General features: G+C 48.6%; 1 protein-coding gene across 1 annotated transcript in view; it reads right to left on the reverse strand.

Moving 5' to 3' along the window:
* Positions 1 to 23,632: 23,632 nt before the first annotated feature.
* The window catches only part of LOC136610819 (peptidyl-prolyl cis-trans isomerase-like), a 36,314-nt gene continuing 32,962 nt past the window's right edge, over positions 23,633 to 26,984 (reverse strand). Inside the window, exon 5 of the mRNA XM_066590015.1 lies at positions 23,633 to 24,431. Coding sequence (XP_066446112.1) covers positions 24,281 to 24,431 — 151 coding nt within the window. The 3' untranslated portion in view covers positions 23,633 to 24,280. The remainder of the gene's footprint in view (positions 24,432 to 26,984) is intronic.

A 26,984-nucleotide genomic window follows, 5' to 3' on the forward strand; every position in this document is an offset into this window, starting at 1 on the left:
ATGGTCATGTGATGTGTGTTAGTTGGTCCCGGTCTGGCTGTCTGGTCTGCTGTGGCTGTTGCTGTTGTCTGGGCCAGAGAGAAAGAAAGAAAGTTGGTGTGGGAGTCAGTCGGACTGAGTGAGATAACCGGAGGATTAGAAAATGGAAGAGTCCAAGAGGTGGTCCGTTGTTCTCATCTGGACTGGGAGGACTACCCATTTACCTCTTAGCTCCCCTTTATCTATGAAATAAAGGACACAACAACCTGCTGGCGTTTTACGTGGGTAGGCCACAGCTTTATTTAATTTCTCTTTTACTCCACTTTATACCCATCTTCCATGCCGCTTAACCGCTTTATAAAATTTAAAACTTTTAACGTAAAAACAACCAGGCGTAAGAAAGCCCCATGATGGGCCTGTACAGCCCTTCCATCCATTGCTGGCATGGAATAAAATTACCGCCTAACCCTAAGCTGTGACAACTTCCTAAACAACTTAACTTCCTCATAATAACTCTATCACACCTCCCTTTCCTTACAGGGCGGGTGGGTGGGCGACTCCACTCTTCTTTCTCCTTCTGAGCACTGACTCCTCCTCTTCCTCTCTTCTCTTTCCTATCCCTCTAACACCTTCCCTTGGTCGCTTCCTTCCTCTCCATCTAGCTAGCCCCGCCTCCCAGTCCCCCACAGCTACGTTATACACTTTGCTGTTTTTCAGACTGGGAGGACTACCCATTTACCTCTTAGCTCCCCTTTATCTATGAAATAAAGGACACAACAACCTGCTGGCGTTTTACGTGGGTAGGCCACAGCTTTATTTAATTTCTCTTTTACTCCACTTTATACCCATCTTCCATGCCGCTTAACCGCTTTATAAAATTTAAAACTTTTAACGTAAAAACAACCAGGCGTAAGAAAGCCCCATGATGGGCCTGTACAGCCCTTCCATCCATTGCTGGCATGGAATAAAATTACCGCCACCAAGGATGCAGCATATCCCTATGCTGCACTCCGCCCCCCACATGCCAGCCACAACGCCTCCTCTACCCCGTCCTGCAGTCCTGACAAAAACGTGTCGGTGCCAATATCACTAAGGTGAACACCGTCACCCCTAAACATGCCTATCTCTCTCTTTTCTAACTCCCAATGTCTAACTGACACCCCCCCAATTGACTGAACAAATTTAGACATCTTAAAATTAACGTTCCTCCTCGCTCTCTCTATAGCCTCCATATCCCTCGCGTCCCTCCAGAACCTTCTGGCCACAATATCTGACCAGACTATAATAACGTCGTTAAAGAATTTTTTAAAACGGTATAAATCCTCCTTCATCAACGTCAGTAATTCTCCCACTTTAACTTTCCCCAGATCATTTCCACCCGCGTGGATTACCAAGATCACTTTATCGGGTGACCGCCTGCTGATTTGCAGCACCTCTTGGAGCAGCCCGGTCCATTTTAAACCTCGTACGCCGTGCCATTGCACGCATACGTCTTTTTGTCCCAAATGGGGACCCACCGGCCTTGCTCTGGCCCTCTTTTCGGCCCAAAATATGTAGGAGTGTCCTACCACCCACACTGTCCAATTTGAACCTGTAAAACAAATCAAGAAAGAAAAAACAGGGGAAGACTGTCCCCAACATCAAACTCATAACCATTTCACAGTACTCTCAAATCCGGCCTTACATAGGACCGGTATGCCTCCGATTTCCACCTACCCACCCTTTTTACCTCCTCACTTCGCAACCCACAGGAAAACGCCGACGTGGCCACCCCAATTCTAAACGAATGAGAGCCAAAATCGTTTGGCGCCAAACCCAGGTTTTTTAAGCATGACCGCATTATCGCCGTGAACTGGTACCTTGTTACCGGAAATCCCGTTGCGTTCACCAATAGCGGACCGCCACCACTGTGGCGTGCCATAACGTCTCTAACTAACTTTACTGGGCACCACTCTGTCCCCAGCGCACGAATCCGCAACCATTCTCCCGCTCCGTATATGTCCGTTTTCGATTTTCTTATGCAAATCTTAATATCGTCGTCCCCGAGCGAAACATCCGAAAATTGCAGACCTCCCGGATTATTTTTACTCGTCGATACTAATTCGCCCAACCGCAGCGCTGCAAAAAAGGCTAAGGAAAATGTAGTTCTAAAAAGCGCCGTTTCTTCCGCGTTCGCACATACTGATCCCATTATCTTCATCATTGCGCAAAGCAGCTCGAAAGTGATCGGGCGTCTCCCATCCCGAGAAAACTTCTCTTTCTTCCAACCTTTCAGTATTTGCGTAAAAACAAAATCCTTTGTCACGTCCCGACTCCCGTGTAAGCGTAACAAAAATGCTATTGCCGAAACGTGTTTTCTCGCCGCATCCGCCGACGCTCCCCGCCCGCGCAGGTTCGCCAATGTGTCTAAAGTAACCGCTCTAGCCTGTTCCGTATCCGGAAAACCACCCCCGGCGACCTCAAACCATTGCTTCCAAATCGCATTGTAGCGCCGCCATGTGGCTTCGGATACCGACTTACGGACCAGATTCAGGAGCTCCTTTCTATTATTTGCCATAAGAAAGCAGGGCAACATACCCCCTCGACGTCCGCCGTCGGGTGAAGCTCCCTGAATTTCGACATCTGAAATCGAGAAAGAGCGTCAGCTTTGTTATTTAAATGTCCTGGTACATGGCTCGCTTTGAACTTTATGTTATGCTGTAGGCAATCCAAAATCAAATGGCGTAAAGCCGCCAACACCAATTTGCACGCTGAGGACTGTTTATTTACCGCTCTCACCACCGTCTGGTTATCCGACCAAAAACATATACTTCTATTAGCCAACACCGGGCCCCATAGTTCAATGGCGACCATGATGGGAAAAATTTCCAACAGAGCTATGTTTCTCGTCCATCCTCTCTCGACCCAGGCTTCCGGCCACATGGCGTTGCACCACCTGTTACCAAGAATCACACCAAAACCACAGGCTCCAGCTGCATCTGATACCAGTCCTAGCTCCTCACTGTCGACTTCTTCCCTTTGGCATATTACCTGCCCATTGAAAGTTTCGAGAAAAACCTTCCATATGTGCAGGTCCGCCTTCATTTCCTTTGTCACCCTGACAAAATGATGAGGCTCCTTTGCCCCTTTCGTCGCCAAAGACAATCGCCTCGAAAAGGCGCGTCCCATAGGTATGACCCGACACGCGAAATTTAGCAGGCCCAGCAGCACTTGCATTTGATGCAGTGTAACTTTCCGTGATGTACCAACGGTCTCTACCATCTGCCGCAGCCGCGCAATCTTTTCCTCTGGTAGCCGAAACACCATATCCTTAGTATCGATCTCGATACCTAAGAACTCCAAAGCTGTCACTGGCCCTACTGTCTTTTCCGCGGACAGGGGAACGCCTGCTCTTTCCATCAGCCTCTGAAAAGATGCCAATAGAAAACCGCATACGCCTGACTCGGGGAGCCCTACGAACAAAAAATCGTCCAGATAGTGTAATACCGAAGGGATGCCCGTCTCGAATCGAAGTATCCAATCCAAAAATGAACTGAAAACCTCAAAATAATAGCACGAAATAGAGCATCCCATTGGCAAACACATGTCCACGAAATAGCACCCTTCCAATCTACACCCCAACAGATGAAAACAATCAGGGTGTACCGGAAGCAACCTGAAAGCTGATTCAATGTCCGCCTTTGCTAACATTGCGCCAGCTCCCGCCCGACGGACTAGATACACCGCCCGGTCGAAAGACGCATACGACACTGCCGCTTGCTCTTTCGAAATCCCGTCGTTGACCGAATCACCCGCCGGAAAAGATAAATGATGGATAAGCCGGAACTTGCCCGGTTCCTTCTTCGGGACCAGCCCCAAAGGTGAAACCCGCAAGTTCCCGAATGGGGGCTCCCGAAATGGGCCTGCCATCCGACCCAATTCTACCTCTTTCAGTAACTTCTCCATCACTAACTCTTTGTTTTCTCGAGCCGATTTTAGATTGTCGCAGAGCCTAAGGGAAAAAGTCGGGTTGTGCGGTATCCGGAAACCTTCCGTAAAACCTAACCTAATTAATCTTGCCTCCTGTGTCCTGTGGTACCGGACGAGCCACCGCTCCAGGTACCTGACGTTCACTGGGGTTCGCTCCTGCGCTGGGCACCCCTGGTGTAACTGCTGTCCTCTGTCGCCTAAAACACCGTACTGCGGAGTGTGCTCCTCCGCACACTGAGCACTCATGCCGAAACTTACACGATGCGTAGAATCGGCAATGACCTTCGTTGAAGGCCCAGCACGATCCGGAGGGTTTTGATGCCGCAGGTGCCTGCTGTCCACTGGCGCCTGCAGCGGTCCCCTGAAAAAACGGTTTTACCGGTTTTTGTGAAAGAATAAGCTGGATCCACACATCCGTTGCCTTCGTGGCCCAGCTTATGTTCCTCATTCCGGAAATACGACAACGAAAATCCTCGTCGTACCTCCACCACGCCGACCCTCCGTGCAGTTTATAAGCACTATGAATGGTGTTCATATACACCATTAGTTCAGGGCCCTTCTGTGGGCTATGTTGACAAGCTACGTGTGCCAACATTAAAAACGCCTGTAGCCAATTACCAAATGTTTTGGCTACTTTCGCTTTTTTGTCGGTCCCACGTTCCGAAAACCGTTCTTTGTCGATCGCAATATGTTCCACCGACAATAGTGACCATATGTCAACATATGTACCATTTTTAATTTTCTCCGTTACTTCTTCCGTCAAGCCCACCCCGAGCGGGGCTACCCCGCAGAAAAGTGTATCTGCGAACCTTAAGCCGTCACCAACCAGCTCTTCGCCCCTACGACTCGCCCCTTGCGAGCTCTCGGGTGCGTGAGCCAAACTTTTACCAACCTCATAACGATTTACCAGCGCTTTTAGCGCTCCCATAAACTCTTCATCACACAACTCTTCGCCCCTACGACTCGCCCCTTGCGAGCTCTCGGGTGCGTGAGCAAAACCTTTCTCAATTCCAGAACGATTTACCAGCGCTTTAAGCGCACCCATAAAATCTTCGTTATACTTATCACCTGATGTTACCGATACATCCCAAACATTTTTGTAGTGTGACTCACCCGCCTTGTTCCTCCCTGGTTCCGCCAAGAGGAAGCTCGGGCCGGGTGGCGTTGATACACGATCCCGCCTCTGGCCTGCGTGTCGTTCCGTGCCCAAATCATGGGTGACACCACGGCTTCTCTGGCTCTGCGCACTGAATGCCCTACCGGCCGAAGGTGCCATATTGTGTCTGCTACTGCGGGGAGCGTACCTATTATCTGCGGAAGAAGCCGGCGAGAGAGATGAAGTATCGCGTGAAGCCCGAGCGTCCCGCTCCCGGCCGCTGCGCCTATCGTAAACAACCGCCGCTCCTGCCCTTCTCTGTGTATCCATTAGAGGGGCCTTCCTTTTCCGACCCTCATTCTCTGGAGACGCTGACGAGCTCGTAGATACCCGCGCTCTTCTGCCTGCCCTAAACCGCTGCGCCCCTTTTTCGCTTCTGCGCCCCCCCACCCCTCCATACTTACCTTGCCCTGCTGCTTGCTCCTCCCTAGCGCGCCAACTAGCTCGCTCCCTTGACGAGCTGCCCGGTGAGCGCCCGCCTGTGTGCCGCTCGTGTCGGGCGCCCTGCCATCCACCTGCTGCCCCTGATGCCACTATTGCTTGTTGCTGCATAAAGCGCCCCCGCCCCTCCCCCCCTCCCCTCTCCAGGCGGAGGGGCTGTTGCCAACGCCCCAAGCCCCCTTCTCATGAAAACTATACTGCCTGCACTATCTCCACTATCCCTACTCTCCCTTCTATTTATCCTCCTGACACCTCTCTTTGAAATCCGACCCCCCCCCCCCTTCCCTCTCGCTACCCCCGCTAAGCTCTCCCTCCCCCCCGCTGCGCTCCTCCGGGCTGAACAGGGACTCGCTCCCGTAGCCCCTTGTGGCCTCCTTCCGAAGTGCAGGCCTCCCGCCGGTACTACTTCCGGCTCGCAGATCCCTCCGCCTGCTGAGGGAGACACGTGTCCCGCTCTCCCTCACCTCCGCCATGATCTCCTGCACCGCCACGGGATTCCCCTTGCCCGCGCAGGACTTACCCGACCTTGGCACCACTCCGCCTCTCCCGGTGAGTAGACCTCCGCCTTCCGCTCCGCTCTCGTCCCCACTCCTACGCTCCCCAGGCCTGTAAGCCTCCGCCTGGCGCTGCGACCGCGCCGCTCCACTCCGGCTCGCTCCCGCTGCTCTTGGGCTGCTTCTGCCCCCTTTTTTCGTCGCTGGGCTGGGGCTTAATCTTGCCGGTGGTTGCCTCCGTCTTTGCGGCCTCCCACGAGGTTCCGTGCCGCCGCACTCCGCCGCTGGCTCCTCTTCCGGCCTCGCCTCCGGTAACGCCGCCGCCGCTGTTGCCGCCGACCGGTACTCTTCGGCCATCTTCACGAGCCACAGGGGACCCTGGCTGGCCACCGCTTCCCGAATTTGCTGCGTTAGGTGCTCCATCTTCAGACTTGCTGCAGACCTCTCCTGGTGCGACTCCACTCTTCTTTCTCCTTCTGAGCACTGACTCCTCCTCTTCCTCTCTTCTCTTTCCTATCCCTCTAACACCTTCCCTTGGTCGCTTCCTTCCTCTCCATCTAGCTAGCCCCGCCTCCCAGTCCCCCACAGCTACGTTATACACTTTGCTGTTTTTCAGGCCTAGCCTTGTAGAGAAACTCCTCTTCATCTCTAACAAGAAGCGAATGTACCCGGACTGGAAGAAACACGAAGAAACCGCATAAGTCCGGAGATAGACAAAGAAACTGCTAGCAAGCGAGAGAAATCTGAGTGATTGGGAGAGACAGACTGACAGATAACTGAGATTGTGGTTCAGTAATGCCCCGAGAGTCCTCCCTGATCCAGCACTGTTCTCACAGAGTGTTTACTAGTTTAGACTGTTGTATTACTGTTTGCCTAAAGAGACTTAAGTAAATGAGCGGAACCGTAGGTTCCCGATTCCTGTTCAGAAAAGTGTACTTTGTGCGTGAACTACTTTATTTCCTGGAATTGACATCGGAAGGATTCACCGCAGAGGACGGAACATTGGCGTCCCAAGTGACAAGTTGGACTACAGGTAACCATGGTTACTGTTCCCGTGATCTCCCCCAGCAGTAACGAGGTCAGTTCTGGGCTACTCGTAGGGAGGAGACGATAGGGTAAACCCGTGACAAGGTTATCTCTCTACCCCGCCGTCTTCTTGGCTGAGGGCCTGCTCCTCGGACGCTGCATTCGCACCATTAGGCCACTTTCAGACAAGCGTATTTAGCTATATATTTGGTCCCTATTTTGTGGACTGTATTACAGAGCTAATGGAAATATGTTTATCCATTCACATGGCCTTATTTTTCACTAACGTTTCCTAATTCCTTAGGCCACTTTCACATGGCCGAGACAATTGCATGAGATTGTGTTGCAAGATGCACGAATATGAACCCGATTCTCTTGAATGAAGTCCTATGAATGAGCATTTCTTTGGGTGTTCCCTCAGAAAGCCTCCCCCATTGTTTTCAATGGGCCGGAAAAACATTGCAAGGTGTGCGATATGCACAAAAATGCAATGGGATACAAGGTTTCCCATTGATAACAATGCGAAACACCTGTCAATCCTCCAGCATGCCTTTCAGCCGCACCGGAGGATCTCTCCTTCCCTGAAGCGAATGAAGAAGCAGAACTGGTATAAAACGTTTCCTGGTGCTCCCTGGATATGCTCACAACACCAAGGCTTTTGGGTACTCCCTAAGACCCAAGAGTTTTGTCATACCCAGGCTTACTGATGAAGGGGCCTACCCAGGAATGTGTATCTGCTGGTTTTGTTTAATTAATAAAAAGAGAAGTTGGATAACTCTAACTGTCAGAATTCATTGTAGAGCAGTGCCGATTTACCAGTTCTGTTTCTCCATTTTCTCCACATTTGACCACCATCCGGTGGATCCATCTGCTTGGCAGCGCCTCCTAGTGGAGTTTCTTTTTCTCTTCAGTTCCTTGAGGCCTCGGGACCCCAGTAATTTATACACCTGGTTTGCTCCCCCCTTTTCTACCTTTTTGTCCCTGAAGCGAGGCATTTTTAACACAAAGGCGCCTTGCATCTGTGGGGAAATTTTACGTTCCAAAGCACAATATCGGGCCGAGTTTCACAACCCAATATCGCGCTCTACCGTGTGAAATTAGCCTTAAAGGGGTTGTCCCGAGGCAGCAAGTGGGGTTATACACTTCTGCATGGCCATAATAATGCACTTTGTAATGTACATTGTGCATTAATTATGAGCCATACAGAAGTTATAAAAAGTTTTATACTTACCTGCTCCGTTGCTGGCGTCCTCGTCTCCATGGTGCCGACTAATTTTCGCCCTCCGATGGCCAAATTAGCCGCGCTTGCGCAGTCCGGGTCTTCTCCTCTTCTCTATGGGGCTCCGTGTAGCTCCGTGTAGCTCCGCCCCGTCACGTGCCGATTCCAGCCAATCAGGAGGCTGGAATCGGCAATGGACCGCACAGAAGCCCTGCGGTCCATGAAGACAGAGGATCCCGGCGGCCATCTTCAGCAGGTGAGTATGAAGACGCCGGACCGCCGGGATTCAGGTAAGCGCTGTGCGGGTGGTTTTTTTAACCCCTGCATCGGGGTTGTCTCGCGCCGAACGGGGGGGGGGTTTAAAAAAAAAAAAAACCTGTTTCGGCGCGGGACAACCCCTTTAATGACGCGGCTTATTTTGGGTTTAGGAATGAGACAATTCGGAGGGGGATTTTTATCAAAACCCATATCTTTTTTATTGTTCCATCGACATGGTGATGTGAGGGCTTGGTTTTTGGGTGACAAGCTGTAGTTTTTATTGGTACCATTTTTTAGGTACATATGATGCATTATATGACTTTTATTACATTTTTTGCGAAGAGAGGGAGAAAATGCACATCAATTCTGCGATTAGTTTTTTTTACAGCGTTAATTATGCAGCATAGATGATGTGATTCAATTTTTCTGTGGATTGCTATGATTACGATAGTACCAAAATTATTTTTCGGTTTTTATTTTCACATTTACACAATAAAATCCCTTAGAAATTACAGTATTATTTTTTGTATTGTTGCTTTTTTCTTTTTCAGTTGACGGGTTCCATGAGGGCTTGTTTTTTGCGTGATGAGCTGTAGCGTTTAGGGCTTTTTTAATGTTTTTTGTCATGCAAGATAAATAGCTCAATTTATTTTACAGTTCATTACAGATGTGGCAATACCAAATATGTAGGTTTTTGCTTTTTTAAAAGAGGGATCACTGGGCAAAAAACGGGACTTGAACCCGAGATCAAAAGATTGCTATAATACATTGCAGTACATTTGTACTGCATTGTATTATCTTTATTGCTAGCAATGATATGCCAGGGCTGACCTAGATGCTAGGCAATGGCGTCCAGTTGCCATGGCAACCCATCGGCACTCCGCAATGTCATCACTGTCATCACTCGCTCCCTCTCTGAACCCTTTACATGCCGGAATCAACATTCAACATCCGATCCATACTGGCACAGTGGGAGGTCGGCTGTCAGTCACAGCCAGCTCCCGCTGCAGATGCCGCAGGCTCAGCTTCTAAGCCCAAGTAATGCTCAAGAAGAAAGATTACGTCCTGTTGTTAAGTACCAGACAGCCAGATTTCAGATAAAAACGCCTTGCAGCGCATCTCTTAAGTTCCGTTCCTCTTATGCGAGTTTTGCATGCGATAGAGGATCGGAAATGTTTTCCATTAATTTCAATGGGAAGCCTCGCATGCACATCATCGGCAGGCGATAGCCATGCGATGTATTTAGGGTCCCATTGAAATCAATGGGCGATAGATTCCGATGAATGTAAAAAAATAGAACAATTTTTTTCTCCGCAGCATCACATTCCAAAGAATAGAGTTCATATTCGCGTGCGTTTTGTGCATCTCGCAACGCAGAAAACTCGTGCGAGATTAGCGCTCGTGTGAAACTAGCCTAAAGGAGACGCAGCAAAGTATTAAGTAGACTGCCAATGCGGGGGATTTATTAAAGGCTTTACAACAATTTTATAGCCTAAAACATCACAAATTTTGGCACATTATGGGCGGTTTCTCATGACCGTATGCGCAACTACGTTCGCCGCTACGAAGCGTAGTTGCATATGAATGTTTTTTTTTTCATTCTCAGGCCGTTCGAAACTTTGCGCCATAGTGCAGGAGTTTGAAAAAAACTGCAGGAAGATAGGTCTCATTTTGTCCATAAAGGCTTAAATAGACGAATGTATTTGTAGAGGTTTTTGCACACGTGAAAATCACAGCCGCAAAACATGACGAAGCGAAGCCATGGATTTTGCTCTGATGAGTGAGAACAGATATGCCCTATCTTTATGCTTTTTTTTCTCCTGCACTCGCAATAACGCCAGGTTTGAAAAGTAAAAAAGACTTATAACTTGTTCTGGCGCAAATACACTCCGTAGCAGCAAGCGTATTTGCGCATATGTTTGTGTCTGTTTAAGCCCTAAAGGTTATTGTAGCCACACACATTACTGTATGAGCTCCTACTGGCTGGGTAGACGTGCCGTCTGGCGCTCTCTGGGATTAGCCGTGTACTTGTATACAAGGTAGAAGGTCATGTGGCTGATTGAATGATTAATGTGCCAAGAACTCCCTCTAGTGTTTATTGTACCCAGCTGCACGAAACACTGAATAATAGGACTCGTAGGCCTCCTTCACACGACCGTGTGCGTTTGTGTGTTCGCCCGTACACACCATATTATCATATAAATGAAGAATTACCGCGATCGAGTCACGATCTTTATTTGCGTATTTTCAGCCATTTACACAGGCCACTGCTTCGTATCCCCCAAAAAATACGCAGAAACGATGAAAACCCTTGGTTGCTGTAAAATGCGTTGGACGCAACTCCCTCCCCCTCCTGTTTTTCCAGTTCCTATTGAAATCTACATTTTCAACTGTAATATCTCAAATATGTGCAAACATACTGTACACATTTTTGATAAGATATATATTTCCATCTGCTTACTCTATTCTGGACGCACATTGGAAAAACTTTAGCTTTTTTAACCATTTAGGAGATGTACAAATTTAACATTAAAGGGGTTGTCCCGCGAAAGCAAGTTGGGGTATACACTTCTGTATGGCCATATTAATGCACTTTGTAATGTACATTGTGCATTAATTATGAGCCATACAGAAGTTATTCACTTACCTGTTCCGTTGCTGGCGTCCCCGTCTCCATGGTGCCGTCTAATTTTCAGCATCTAATCTCCTGATTAGACGCGCTTGCGCAGTCCGGTCTTCTCTGTGTTGAATGGGGCGCTCGTGCTGGAGAGCTGCTCCTCGTAGCTCCGCCCCGTCACGTGTGCCGATTCCAGCCAGTCAGGAGGCTGGAATCGGCAATGGAACGCACAGAAGACCTGCGGTCCACCGTGGGTGAAGATCCCGGCGGCCATCTTCGCAAGGTAAGTAAGAAGTCACCGGAGCGCGGAGATTCGGGTAAGTACTACCCGTTTTGTTTTTTTTATCCCTGCATCGGGTTTGTCTCGCGCCGAACGGGGGGGCTATTGAAAAAAAAAAAACCCGTTTCGGCGCGGGACAACCCCTTTAATTATTAAAATTTTGAGGAACACTTTGCTTTTCCACACAAGCTGAGATTACAAAGGCTCATAGGTGTCAGAATGATAGATACCGCCAAGAATGACCCCATTTAAAAAATACACCCCTTAAAGGGGTTGTCCCGCGCCGAAACGGGTTTTTTTTTTTTTCAATAGCCCCCCCTGTTCGGCGCGAGACAAACCCGATGCAGGGATAATAAAAAAAAAACAGATAGTACTTACCCGAATCCCCGCGGTCCGGCGTCTTCATACTTACCTTGTGAAGATGGCCGCCGTGATCTTCACCCTCGGTGGACCGCAGGGCTTCTGTGCGGTCCTTTGCCGATTCCAGCCTCCTGATTGGCTGGAATCGGCACACGTGACGGGGTGGAGCTACGAGGAGCTGCTCTCCGGCACGAGCGGCCCCATTCAGCAAAGGAGAAGACCGGACTGCGCAAGCGCGTCTAATCGGGCGATTAGACGCTGAAGATTAGACGGCACCATGGAGACGGGGACGCCAGCAACGGAACAGGAAAGTGAATAACTTCTGTATGGCTCATAATTAATGCACAATGTACATTACAAAGTGCATTAATATGGCCATACAGAAGTGTATAACCCCACTTGCTTTCACGGGACAACCCCTTTAATGTATTCACTGAGGGGGGTCATGAGCATTTTAACCCCACAGTTTTTTTTCAGGAGTTACTGCAATTTATCGGAGAAAAAAAAAATTGTTTTTGTAATTTTAAAGACATTTTTATTTTCCATAGTGCACCCCAAAATGGATCCCCCTGTTTGTCCCATGTTCAGAAAAATACCCATTGTAGCCCCAATCTGCTTACAGGACACATGGCTAGGCCTATAATGGAGGGAACACCCTTTTGCTTTCAGGGCACAACTGAATAAATTCCAGGCCCCATTGGCTCACTTGTAGAGCCATCAAGGTGTCAAAACGATAGAACACCCCCACAAGTGATCCCATTTCAAAATCTAGACCCCTTAGCTCATTTATTCAGGTGTGTGCTGAGTGTTCTGACCCCACAGCTTTTTGCAAAAATTATTAAAAAGCATGTGAAAAGTAAATGAAATAGATTTTTAAAAAAAATAAATGTCACTTTCATGACAGTTTCCTTGGTTTTAACAGGAAAAACTGGGGAGACGCACCCCAAATTTTATAGCACTGCGTTCAGCAATACCCCCATTGTAGCTGCAATCTGCTTATAGGACATATGGCTAGATTTATAATGGAGGGAACAGCCATTGGATTTCAGAGTAAATTCTAGGCCCTATTGAAAAAAAAAAATTAACTACCTAAAAAGAATCGCTTTGTGAACCTTCGCCCCTCCTCAGACTCGTAAGCTTGTTGAGGGGTCGCGGTCTCACACAGAAGACGCTCAACAAGCTGCTCCTGGAACTGCAGGAAGGCGAACGTTCCCGGGGCTTCTTGTAAATTGCGTATTACAGGTAGCGGTCTGAATAACGCTGGGCTCACACGGTCGTATGTGGAATCCACTTGCAGAGGCCCGCAGCGGATCCCAGCTGTGAGCCCGGTCGTGGCCCTGCGTACGGCCACGTAATGTACTGCACATATCAGCGTACTCACACAGGCGGTCATGCGCAGTACACTTTTTTTTGTTTGTTTATATTTCCCAGGCTGTCGCTTAGCGATGACGCGGGTACCCGCAGCCTGTACATAATGTAGTTGCCAATGGGCTGCAGGTATATCCGCAACAATAAAGCACAATGGCCTCTATGTCACGTATATCCGCGGTAAAATATAACCTGCTGCATTCTGTTTTCTGCAAGTGGATTACGTAATTCCGATCCGCTAATGTGAGCAGAATTGTGTAATCCAATGGATTTGATTGATCCGTGCATTACCACGGATCAAATGCATGCTGAATCCGCAATTCCTATTCGCTTGTGTGAGACCGGCCTAAGGTAGATCGCTATCTCTTTATGCCATTTGATAAGGGGAATCATGTGACCGGGGACCGCTCAACAAGGCCTCCGCTTACTGCACCAGGCTCTCGGCTACCTTCGGCAAACAGGAGCAAGGAGATTTCCCGAGACCCTCCCCCGCTCCTGCGCATGTGTCCATCCTTTTGCCGGGGGGTACATGTGCAGAAGCCGGGGAATGTCCATGGAGGATGATTGCGTCGGGGTTCAAATGTGGAGGCCTCCGGTAAGAAGTTTCATCTCCCTTCACCGATTCCATCGGTGAGGAGAAATTAAACTACAACTTCTTAAAACTTTTAAATGATCGTTTTTATCCATTGGACAATGGATAAAAGTAGAGCAGATCCTATTTTTTGGCTCATGCAAGAAATACGCAATGCGAAATACACGCAACAAAAGGAAATGTTAATGAACCCATTAAAATCAATGGCTTCTATTATCTGCGTATTTCGCATACAAATTTTGCGTGTGCAAATACATGCGCAAATAAGTCCATCTGAAGTAGCGCTTAGGCCGAATGTACGCTGGCGTATTTGTGTGAGCAAGATTTGCATGCGCAGAGAAAAGAACCCATTAACTTCAATGAGTTCTTTCACATGCGCATAATTTTACTGTGCATTTCAGTCACGCGAAAAAAATACGCACATTTGCACACCAAAAAGTCCCCATAGAAGTCAGTGGGGAATGCGCTAATAAATGGAAAATGCTAGGAGATGCGTGATTCACTGTGTAATTGTGCAGGAAAACACATCTTGAACTCATTAGACTAATTAGCCACTTCAATGGCTGGGAGCAGCGGTGTGTATTTTTTGTCTGGCATGCAAAAACCAGCAAAATATATGCTGACATGCGCGCAAAGAAGCGACGTGTTCATGTGCACACAAATACGCATACACTGTGTCAACATTCACATGTAAGGCCGCTTTCACATACTGCCGATTTGTAAATTCACACTGCAGAGTCCACATGGATACCTCACATGTACCTGTGAAACACTATGCAATTGGGCGCATGCGCTGTGACTCGTTCCTAACCAGATTAACATCATGCGCCGTCGTCAGTGTGGCGCAGATGCATGCAAAGTGCAGTGCATGACTTCTCCAGTGGGAAGAGCTGGAGGCGTCACTCAACAAGAAGGGGGATGGTTTTTAGCTGAAAAGGCTGGTAGAGGCGGACTGCTAGCAGAAGCGTATTGTTAATCGGACGGTCCAGGGCTCATTAGCATACAGTGCGGGAGAAAGCTATCGCCCAATATTAGAGATGAGCGAACGTACTCGTCCGAGCTTGATACTCGTTCGAGTATTAGCGTGTTCGAGATGCTCGTTACTCGTAACGAGCACCACGCGATGTTCGAGTTACTTTCACTTTCATCTCTGAGACGTTAGCGCGCTTTTCTGGCCAATAGAAAGACAGGGAAGGCATTACAACTTCCCCCTGTGACGTTCAAGCCCTATACCACCCCCCTGCAGTGAGTGGCTGGCGAGATCAGGTGTCACCTGAGTATATAAATCGGCCCCTCCCGCGGCTCGCCACAGATGCATTCTGACAGAGATCAGGGAAAGTGCTGTTGGTGCCGGAGCTGCTATAGGGAGAGCGTTAGGAGTTATTTTAGGCTTCAAGAACCCCAACGGTCCTTCTTAGGGCCACATCTAACCGTGTGCAGTAGTGTGGAGGCTGCTTTTTGCAGTGTTGCACTTTTTTTTTTTTTTGTATATCGGCCGTGCAGAGCATTGCGTCCTCAGTCTGCAGCAATTTTACATAGTATAGGGCCAGTAGTGCTGAGGCAGGGACAGTGAAAAAGGTGAAAGACATATACTGTCTATATAGGCAGTGGGCTTTTCCAAAAAAATTTGGGACAAAAAAATCTATTTGGGCTGCCTGTGACCGTCCTGAGTGTACTGCGTCTCTGCTGGGGGTAGTAGTCCTAATTAATACGCAGCCAGCTAAGTGTTACAGCAGGCTTGCGCAAAATTCTTTCCTGGCTCTGCTGTGCGTTCCGTAAGCGAAGTCAGCCTCCAACCAGAGGCCAATAAGTGGCACATTTAATTACAGCGTTCTGTTTCTGCACTACTGGTAATACACCATGCTGAGGGGTAGGGGTAGGCCTAGAGGACATGGATGCAGGCGAGGACGCGGAGGCCCAAGTCAGGGTGTGGGCACAGGCCGAGCTCCTGATCCAGGTGTATCGCAGCCGACTGCTGCGGGATTAGGAGAGATGCACGTTTCTGGCGCCCCAAGATTAATCTCACAATTAATGGGTCCACGCGGTAGACCTTTATTAGAAAATGAGCAGTGTGAGCAGGTCCTGTCGTGGATGGCAGAAAGTGCATCCAGCAATCTATCGACCACCCAAAGTTCTGCGCCGTCCACTGCTGCAACTCTGAATCCTCTGGCTGCTGCTCCTCCTTCCTCCCAGCCTCCTCACTCCATTACAATGACACATTCTGAGGAGCAGGCAGACTCCCAGGAACTGTTCTCGGGCCCCTGCCCAGAATGGGCAGCAATGGTTCCGAATCCTTTCCCACTGGAGGAGTCTGTCGTGACCGATGCGCAACCTTTGGAAAGTTCCCGGGGTCCGGGGGATGAGGCTGGGGACTTCCGGCAACTGTCTCAAGAGCTTTCAGTGGGTGAGGAGGACGATGACGATGAGACACAGTTGTCTATCACTCAGGTAGTAGTAATTGGAGTAAGTCCGAAGGAGGAGCGCACAGAGGATTCGGAGGAAGAGCAGCAGGACGATGAGGTGACTGACCCCACCTGGTTTGCTAAGCCTACTGAGGACAGGTCTTCAGAGGGGGAGGCAAGTGCAGCAGCAGGGCAGGTTGGAAGAGCCAGAGCGGTGGCCAGGGTTAGAGGCAGGGCCAGACCGAATAATCCACCAACTGTTTCCCAAAGCGCCCCCTCGTGCCATGCCACCCTGCAGAGGCCGAGGTGCTCAAAGGTCTGGCAGTTTTTCACTGAGACTGTAGACGACCGACGAACAGTGGTGTGCAACCTTTGTCGCGCCAAGATCAGCCGGGGATGATGGCCAAGCACCCCACAAGGTGGGACGAAGGCCGTTCACCGCCTCCGGTTTGCACCACTGCCTCTCCCCCTGTGCCCCAACCTGCCACTGAGATCCAACCCCCCTCTCAGGACACAGGCCATACCGTCTCCTGGCCTGCACCCACACCCTCACCTCCGCTGTCCTCGGCCCCATCCACCAATGTCTCTCAGCGCACCGTCCAGCCGTCGCTAGCGCAAGTGTTTGAGCGCAAGCGCAAGTACGCCGCCACGCACCTGCACGCTCAAGCGTTAAACGTGCACATAGCCAAATTGATCAGCCTGGAGATGCTGCCGTTTAGGCTTGTGGAAACGGAGGCTTTCAAAAGCATGATGGCAGCGGCGGCCCCGCACTACTCGGTTCCCAGTTGCCACTACTTTTCCCGATGTGCCGTCCCAGCCCTGCACGACCACGTCTCCCGCAACATTGTACGCGCCCTCACCAACGCGGTTACTGCCAAGGTCCACTTAACAACGGACACGTGGACAAGCACAGGCGGGCAGGGCCACTATATCTCCCTGACGGCACATTGGGTGAATTTAGTGGAGGCTGGGACAGAGTCAGAGCCTGGGACCGCTCACGTCCTACCCACCCCCAGAATTGCGGGCCCCAGCTCGGTGGTGGTATCTGCGGCGGTGTATGATTCCTCCACTAAACCATTCTCCTCCTCCTGTGCAACCTCTGTCTCGCAATCAAGATGTGTCAGCAGCAGCACATCACCAGCAGTCGGTGTCGCGTGGCGTGGCAGCACAGCGGTGGGCAAGCGTCAGCAGGACGTGCTGAAACTACTCAGCTTAGGAGAGAAGAGGCACACGGCCCACGAACTGCTGCAGGGTCTGACAGAGCAGACCGACCGCTGGCTTGCGCCGCTGAGCCTCCAACCGGGCATGGTCGTGTGTGACAACGGCCGTAACCTGGTGGCGGCTCTGCAGCTCGGCAGCCTCACGCACGTAGCATGCCTGGCCCACGTCTTTAATTTGGTGGTTCAGCGCTTTCTGAAAAGCTACCCACGCTTGTCAGACCTGCTCGGAAAGGTGCGCCAGCTCTGCGCACATTTCCGCAAGTCCAACACGGACGCTGCCACCCTGCGCACCCTGCAACATCGGTTTAATTTGCCAGTGCACCGACTGCTGTGCGACGTGCCACACAGTGGAACTCTACGCTCCACATGTGGGTCAGGCTCTATGAGCAGCGTAGAGCTATAGTGGAATACCAACTCCAACATGGGCGGCGCAGTGGGAGTCAGCCTCCTCAATTCTTTACAGAAGAGTGGGCCTGGTTGGCAGACATCTGCCAGGTCCTTGGAAACTTTGAGGAGTCTACCCAGATGGTGAGCGGCGATGCTGCAATCATTAGCGTCACCATTCCTCTGCTATGCCACTTGAGAAGTTCCCTGCAAAGCATAAAGGCAGACGCTTTGCACTCGGAAACGGAGGCGGGGGAAGACAGTATGTCGCTGGATAGTCAGAGCACCCTCCTGTCTATATCTCAGCGAGTTGAGGAGGAGGAGGTGGAGGAGCATGAGGAGGAGAGGGAAGAGACAGCTTGGCCCACTGCTGAGGGTACCCATGCTGCTTGCCTGTCATCCTTTCAGCGTGTATGGCCTGAGGAGGAGGAGGAGGAGGATCCTGAAAGTGATCTTCCTAGTGAGGACAGCCATGTGTTGCGTACAGGTACCCTGGCACACATGGCTGACTTCATGTTAGGATGCCTTTCTCATGACCCTCGCGTTACACGCATTCTGGCCACTACGGATTACTGGGTGTACACACTGCTCGACCCACGGTATAAGGAGAACCTTTCCACTCTCATACCCAAAGAGGAAAGGGGTTCGAGAGTGATGCTATACCACAGGACTCTGGCGGACAAGCTGATGGTAAAATTCCCATCCGACAGCGCTAGTGGCCGAAGGCGCAGTTCCGAGGGCCAGGTAGCAGGGAAGGCGCGGCGATCAGGCAGCATGTACAGCGCAGGCAGGGGAACATTCTCCAAGGCCTTTGACAGCTTTATGGCTCCCCAGCAAGACTGTGTCACCGCTCCCCAGTCAAGGCTGAGTCGACGGGAGCACTGTAAAAGGATGGTGAGGGAGTACGTAGCCGATCGCACGACCGTCCTCTGTGACGCCTCTGCCCCCTACAACTACTGGGTGTCGTAGCTGGACACGTGGCCTGAACTTGCGCTGTATGCCCTGGAGGTGCTTGCTTGTCCTGCGGCTAGCGTCTTGTCAGAGAGGGTGTTTAGTGCGGCTGGGGGAATCATCACGGATAAGCGTACCCGCCTGTCAACCGACAGTGCCGACAGGCTTACACTCATCAAGATGAACAAAGCCTGGATTTCCCCAGACTTTTCTTCTCCACCAGCGGACAGCAGCGATACCTAAACAATACGTAGGCTGCACCCGCGGATGGAAGCATCGTTCTCTATCACCATCAAAAACGGGGACCTTTTCGCTTCATCAATCTGTGTATAATATTCCTCCTCCTCCTGCTCCTCCTCCTGAAACCTCACGTAATCACGCCGAACGGGCAATTTTTCTTAGGCCCACAAGGCTCAGTCATATAATTTTTGTAAACAATTTTTATACATTTCAATGCTCATTAAAGCATTGAAACTTGCACCTCAACCAATTTTTATTTTAACTGGGCTGCCTCCAGGCCTAGTTACAAATTAAGCCACATTAACCAAAGCGATTAATGGGTTTCACCTGCCCACTTGGTTGGGCATGGGCAATTTTTCTGAGGTACATTAGTACTGTTGGTACACCAATTTTTTGGGGCCCTCGCCTACAGTGTAATCCAATTAATTTTTTGCCCACCTGCATTAAAGCTGACGTTACATCAGCTGTGATGGGCAATGCAATGGGATATATTTATGTACCGCCGGTGGCTTCCTGGCACCCACCCATGCTGTGGGTCCACAGGGAGTTGTAACTGCATGTGTCCACTTGTAAAGAACACCAGTCTGACTGGAGCATGCAGTGTGGGCCGAAGCCCACCTGCATTAAACATGACGTTACCTCAGCTGTGATGGGCAATGCAATGGGATATATTTATGTACCGCCGGTGGGTTCCAGGGAGCCACCCATGCTGTGGGTCCACAGGGACTTCACAATAGGGAGTTGTACCTGCCTGTGTCTATGAATTAAAAACCCCGGTTAGGTTGGGGCATGCAATGTGGGCCGAGGCCCACCTGCATTTAATCTGACGTTAGCTCTGCTGTCCAGGGCACTGCAATGGGATACATTTATGTACCGCCGGTGGGTTCCAGGGAGCCACCCATGCTGTCGGTCCACACGGAGTTGTAACTGCATGTGTCCACTTCTAAAGAACCCCAGTCTGACTGGGGCATGCAGTGTGGGCCGAAGACCACCTGTATTAAACCTGACGTTACCTCAGCTGTGATGGGCACTGCAATGGGATTTATTTATGTATAGCCGGTGGGTTCCAGGGAGCCACCCATGCTGTGGGTGCATACGGAATTCTCATTGTGGAGTTGTACCTGCCTGTGACTATTTATAAAAAACCGCGGTCTGACTGGGGCATGCAGACACCTTGACAGAATGAATAGTGTGTGGCACATGGGTTCCCCATTGCTATGCCCACGTGTGCAGCTCCTGATGGAGGTGGCACAGGATTGGATTTCTCATTGCTTCTGTACAGCATTATGGGCTATCACCCCGCCCCTTTTAAAGAGGGTCGCTGCCTGGCTGTGCCAACCCTCTGCAGTGTGTGCCTGCGGTTCCTCCTCATGGCAGACGCGCTTATAAATAGACATGAGGGTGGTGTGGCATGAGGGCAGCTGAAGGCTGCGCAGGGACACTTTGGTGTGCGCTGTGGACACTGGGTCGTGCGGGCGGGGGGGGGGGTGTTGGGCAGCATGTAACCCAGGAGAAGTGGCAGCGGAGTGTCATGCAGGCAGTGATTGTGCTTTGTTGGAGGTAGTGTGGTGCTTAGCTAAGGTATGCATTGCTAATGAGGGCTTTTCAGAAGTAAAAATTGTTGGGAGGGGGGGAGGGCCCACTCTTGCCACTATTGTGGCTTAATAGTGGGACCTGGGAACTTGAGATGCAGTCCAACATGTAGCCCCTCGCCTGCCCTATCCGTTTCTGTGTCGTTCCCATCACTTTCTTGAATTGCCCAGATTTTCACAAGTGGAAACCTTAGCGAGCATCGGCGATATACAAAAATGCTCGGGTCGCCCATTGACTTCAATGGGGTTCGTTATTCGAAATGAACCCTCGAGTATCGCGAAAATTTCGTCCCGAGTAACGAGCACCCGAGCATTTTGGTGCTCGCTCATCTCTACCCAATATCTTCTCATAGGAGACACTTTGGCAGATAAAGAAACGCCTGGTTCCTTGTAACATAACAGTAGATCGGGTTCATAGGCCAAATTTAAGTGACAAACTTCCTTTAAAATCTCATCTGTATGGCTCTTAGTAAAAAATGCCGTGGATTGTCCATAGCATCCCCAGCATTTATGTTACATATGAACAGGAATTAGATTTGAAATGCTATTTCAGTCAAAAAGTTGGGGATGAACTAATGTTTCAGTTGAGCAGTGCGACTTTTGTCACTCGGCATCTGATAGGCAGCACCACATTGGTAAGTAGGCCAATAGGAGATGGATTATTGGAAATTCTTAAAGTGTACCTGTCATTTTAGATGACTTTTTAGAATAAGCTGCTGTGTATGCGTGTGAGGAGTAACACTATAACTGGCCACTATATGACTTGTATCCTGTATTTTCACTTTCCCCCATCTAGTCTCTCTCAGTCTTCGCTGAGCTGGTGGGTGTAGACAATCTGCTATGAAGACCCCATGCACAGCACACATGAGGAAGCAGGACTTCTCTCTAGCTGTCTATAGCACACGCTCAAAAGGAGCAACAAGAAGGACATTATACAGCAGTGCTGAGCAGTAGAGATGTGATTCCTGTAGCTCTGACACAGTAAACACCTACTACTGTGTTTCCCCGAAAAAAAGACAGTGTCTTATATTAATTTTTGCTCAAAAAGATTTAACTTTTTTACATATATAGCTGCCTGGACACTATTTAAATTGACTTTTTTCATTAACTGTAAGCAGCACTTAATTTTGGAGTAGGGCTTATATTTTAAGCAACTTCAAAAATCCTTAAAAATCATTTTGCATCCGCAAAAATCCTGGAAAATTATGCTATGTCTTATTTTCAGGGTATATCTTATTTTCAGCGAAACAGGGTATTAGCAGTAGCCACATCCCAGTATGAGTCTCTTTGCTTGTACCTACCCCTCTCCTCTTCATATACTTCTATGAGCAGAATGAGACAACACCCCACCTCCACTTCCTGTAGTCTGTTTCACATGACAGTAGGCAATGGACTGCAAGTTAGAAGGAAGGGAGACCCCTAGTGGCCAGCACTTTAGAGTGCCTTTTTTAAGCATAAAACATAATTTTAGTTAAATGAAGTGATTTGGAGTTTTGCTAGTTATCACACTGGCTATCACATAGGCCCAAGTTTGTTGAATAATAAGTGATCATTTAAAGAGGACCAGTCATGTAGTAAAGTCAGCAGGACTGGCTGCATAGCTCTGCAATCACAGTCCCTCTGAGTCCTGTTTTCCTATATGAGCACTTTTTAGATCCACCACCTGGCGCTGTGATTCTGTCAAGTGGGCGGTCCCCATCACTCACTGTCAATGGACAGTCAATTAAGTCTGATGTCCCCCATTGACAGTGAGTGGTGAGGACCAGAGGCGTAACTTGAAGCTCCTGGGCCCCAATGCAAAACCTGGAAAGGGGCCCCCAACTATAATGCTTTATTCATAGTACTGGGCTCCCCATACGGAGAAGAGAGGCCTTATGGGCCCCCTAAGGCTCTTGGGCCCGGGTGCAACTGCATCCCCTGCATCCTCTGTAGTTACGCCCCTGGTGGGGACTGCTTACTTGACAGTTGAACAGCACTGAGAGAGTTCATACAGGTGAATGAGGGTGAGTATGAAGAAAAGAAGAGTGATGATAGAGTGAGGCTGCACCGTTATGCTATCAACACTGCTGACTATACTACATGGAGGGTCCTTTTTCTCTAGAAGTCAATAAACTCATTACATTTTCTGACAACATATGTTGCTGGTTGTGACACGTTGATCCGTAGAATCTGGTGTTTGTTTCTACTTCCATTCCTTTTTCCTTGTTAACAATGTTATACCTCTGGAAAGGTAAGTTCTGCACAAGTTCTCCCCACTTAATAGCAAAGGGGATGTTAACCAACCAGGATAGTGGCCTCACTCTGTAAAGGGTTTTCCGGACATAACCATTGCTGACCTATCCATTGCTCGGGATCCGCACCAATCAGCTGATCGTATGGCCAGAGCTGTCAGTGCAGTGGAGCTAGATGTCGTAATCAGTGTTGGAGCTGAAAGTTTCACTTCCAATTAAATCCCTTCCCTTAAGTGTCAGCTTTGTGTCTTATCCTTTTGTGATGACCATGTCAAGAATCAGACCGAGAATAGGGTGACCTAGAGGGAAATATTATGTAAACTGAAAATAGAGAAGGGCGGGCTAGCTAATCCTATCATTTTGCTTGTATCCTTAAATAGATTTTACCCTGTTTTACTATGTATAGGGTTTGCATACCAAACTGTTTGGGGGACCCCATAGCAAAAATCAAAATGGGCCCCTTATAAAGGTGCTGGGTCTTAGCACCAAAGACAGAAGGGTCTGGTATTTCTTTTCCCTTCTGCTACCTTTACATGACCCTTAAAACATTCCTCAAACCCCTTGTTTTTGAGAAAAACTGTTCCTTTGGGAGAGGGGTCCTGCGTTGGTTCCAGCCACCCAGCACAAAAGGGGCTGGGGCCAAACATTGCTGGGACCCAAATTAGCTGCATGGTTTTCCTCTATGCTAATGACAGCTTGAAGAGAATGGAGGTCTATGGCTCTCGACTAATTTACTAGGCATTCTAGAGCAAATGTGAAATTCCTTTTGAGGTTTGACCCAGTAACCCACTCTGTATATCCCACACCTTTATTAAGAAATGAGCATTCTGATTATATCATTATTTCAGCAATTTATTCATAATTTTAAACATCAAAGGAACATTAAATAAGAAAGAACCCTGAGGTGGGTCTTCTAGTCGTAAACAGTACACTTGCAAGGTATTGCTCCTCGTACAGCGAGAGGGTGGGAGTCAGAAGGCTAGGACTCTTCTTTGGCATCATGCATGTAAGTCCAGAATGCAAATATGGCCAAGACACTATTGTTCTGTTCACATCTGTGTCAAGGTTTCCATCATAACCTGAAACCACACCGGATCAATTGCACAATGGTGACCAGCAGAGATCGACGAATCTCATTGACCGATGGTGTCCACTGGGTTCTGTCTTGGGGCTAGTAAAAATAGCATTGCATGCAGTAATATCTCAATGAACTTGCGATGGAGCCAGTAATGCAGATGTGAACAGAGTCTAACAGAGACATTAATAAGCAAAGTAATAGTACTACTGCATGATCAGCTGCACTTTATTAAGGCTGCTATGGCTCGAAGCAGTACGGGGCAGTGTCATTGATAATGGTAATACCACAGTGGTCAGTATAATGAGTTGATGAGTCCTAGCTACACTAGAAAGAGTGTATGTGCTCTTGGAAAGCATTATGGTCAGCTCTTTTATGTGTTGTATGCAGTAATGTCATGTATGCCATAGTAGGGGTAGATGGATGTTAAGCAGTGGGCGCCTCTTCTAGAATCCCGCAATCAGCAATAACAATCTTCTTGCTGGTCTTTCCACTATTGGAGCCATAACTTTCCATCTTCTTAATGACCTCCATCCCTTCAACTACAGTGCCAAACACAACATGTTTGCCATTCAGCCTGCGGAGAAGAAAAGAACAGCGGATTAGGGTGGACAAGAGAAATGGGTGAAGAATTGGTACAAGATACGAGGAATACAATGTACAGTACTGTGTATATGTTTTAGGCAGTTGTGGAAAAAAATGCTACAAAGTAAATATGCTTTCAGAAATAGAAGTGTTAATAGTTTATTTTTCTCAATTAACCAAATAAAAAGTGAATGAAGAAAACAGAAATCAAAATCAAATCAATATTTGGTGTGATCGTCCCTTGCCTTCAAAACAGCATCAGTTCTTCTAGGTACACTTGTACATAGTTCTTGAAGGAACTCGGCAGGGAGGTTGTTCCAAACATGTTAGTGAACTAATGACAGATCGTCTGTGGATGTAGGCTTGCTCCAATCCTTCTGACTCTTTATGTAATCCCAAACAGACTCCATGATGTTGAGATTCGGGCTTTGTGGGGTCACAGTAAATAGGACCATAACTAGCATAATAAATATAAACAATAACCACAACCATATAAATTGTAGGCCAACAAATGCAAGAAGTCTGATCAGTAAAGTGGGTGAGCTTGAAGTGAGAATGTCTTAAGAAAACCATGATATAGTAGGAATAATGGAAACATGGCTTGAAGAAAAGTGAGATTGAGCGGTGAATTTACTGGGTTACAAGCTCTTTACAAGGGACCAGAGGAGGGGTATGTCTGTATGTTAAATCTTACTTAATGTCGAAGCTACAAGAAGATATAGGTGCAGGAGATGAACACATGAAATCTCTATGGGTAGAAATATAGAGAGGGAAAACTAATAAAATCCTGATAAGGGTTTTCTATAGGCCACCAAAAGTAACAGAAGAAACTGAAAACTTATTACTAAGACAAAAGGAAAAGGTGTCAAAATGTTCCCCATTCCCCTCTCAATCTCTTTTCTTAAGGATATCCAATCCACACTTTTGGCCTTCATTTGGGTGAACAGGAAACCCAGGGTTAGAAGAGACATTCTATACATTCATCGGAAACACAGTGACCTCGGGTCCCCCTCTATTATTCAATACTACAGGGCGACCATCTTGGATCAACTTAGATTTTCGTGGCTGAATGATCCTGAAAGAATGGGCATCCATTGAGAAGTATAGGCTAAAGAACCGCTCCATAAAACACCAATTAGCCCAACTATATTTTAACTGTAAATCACCCCTTACCTCAACCACCCTTCTTGCAGCTGCAAATGTTTGGAACTTGGTGACCAAAAAACTAAAATTAATTTCCTTCCTGCTGCATAAGGCTGAAATGACCATACTTGAACCGCCATTGAGAATCTTTGTCTTTCCAAATAGAAGCGATCAGACCTAACACATATTAATCAACTTTGGGAGGATGGGCGCTTTCTAACATTCCCAGAACTATCAAAGAAATTCTACATCCCTAAACTGGATTTCCTTAATCATTTACAAATTAGTCAAGAAGAGGTGTCAAACGCAATGAAGTAATTATTGTTAAGGTTGTGCGTCTGGGACCTGTGGTTCTACAGGTTTCCTTGTGCACACCTTTACAGGTAAGGGATAATTGAGCTGGCTGGCTGTGGTGTTCTCCACCTGCCATTCCCCTTTGTGTGCTGCAGATGAATACCAGCAAACTCTTGGGAGAGATTGCTGGTCATTTTAGTGCTTTACTGCTGTACCCTGTGTTGAGCCCACTCAGAGCTGGTATGGTGCATGCTTGTCTGTAGTATCTCTCTCTCCTCCCCTGAAGATGGTCTGGACACCTGCTGTCCCTCCCCTCCTTGCATTCTGGGGTGCGTGCATTGTGTAGTGTGTGGTACGGGGACCACACAGGTGCAGGCGGCCCGCAGGTTTCTCCCTATCCCTGGGCAGGTGTGGCCCCCAGACGTCTGATGTCCTATGTGTGTGTTAGATGGGTGATGCCTGACACTGTTCCCTATGTCAGCACGGTGGCTGACTCTCTATTCCCCTGGTGTAAGGACACTTGGACTGACTATGGTTTTCCATCTGTATGCTTGTGAGCTCTGGGTGGGGTTCCTGTTATATATTGTATGCATAACCATGTGTGTTGGTGTGAACAGTGACGTGTTTTATGTCTGTGCAGGGGGCCAGACATGCGCTCTATGTGCAGTCCTGTTCTGTGTTCAGTGTTTTTGGACAGTGTCGTATCCTGTGTGTTTAGTGCATCACTCTATATCCCAGATGAAGACAGTGGGGCCGACCTTATTGGGATGAGCACCCCGCTTTTAGACAGGGGTTCACCACATCCCTGATTAGTAAGGGACAGGAGTCCTTCCATCTTAGCCTGAAGAGGTGCAATTGGCCTATGCAACACTATAGTGCGTTTGTAGTTTTAAATGGACACAATCTTGAGTCCGTACAGAGGCGTAGCGCTTTAGTGTGTTGAGCAGATGTACAATTATTATAGGGGACTTTAATTATCTGGATATAATATGGGGAGAGAAAACCTATGAATCTCACAAGAGTGATAAGTTCTTGAGAACAATTAAAGATAACTACCTTACCCAACTTGTACGGGAGCCAACTAGAGGAAGGGCCACTCTGGACAGAC

Source organism: Eleutherodactylus coqui, chromosome 2 (assembly GCF_035609145.1).
Source record: "Eleutherodactylus coqui strain aEleCoq1 chromosome 2, aEleCoq1.hap1, whole genome shotgun sequence".
Classification (NCBI taxonomy): Eukaryota; Metazoa; Chordata; class Amphibia; order Anura; family Eleutherodactylidae; genus Eleutherodactylus; species Eleutherodactylus coqui.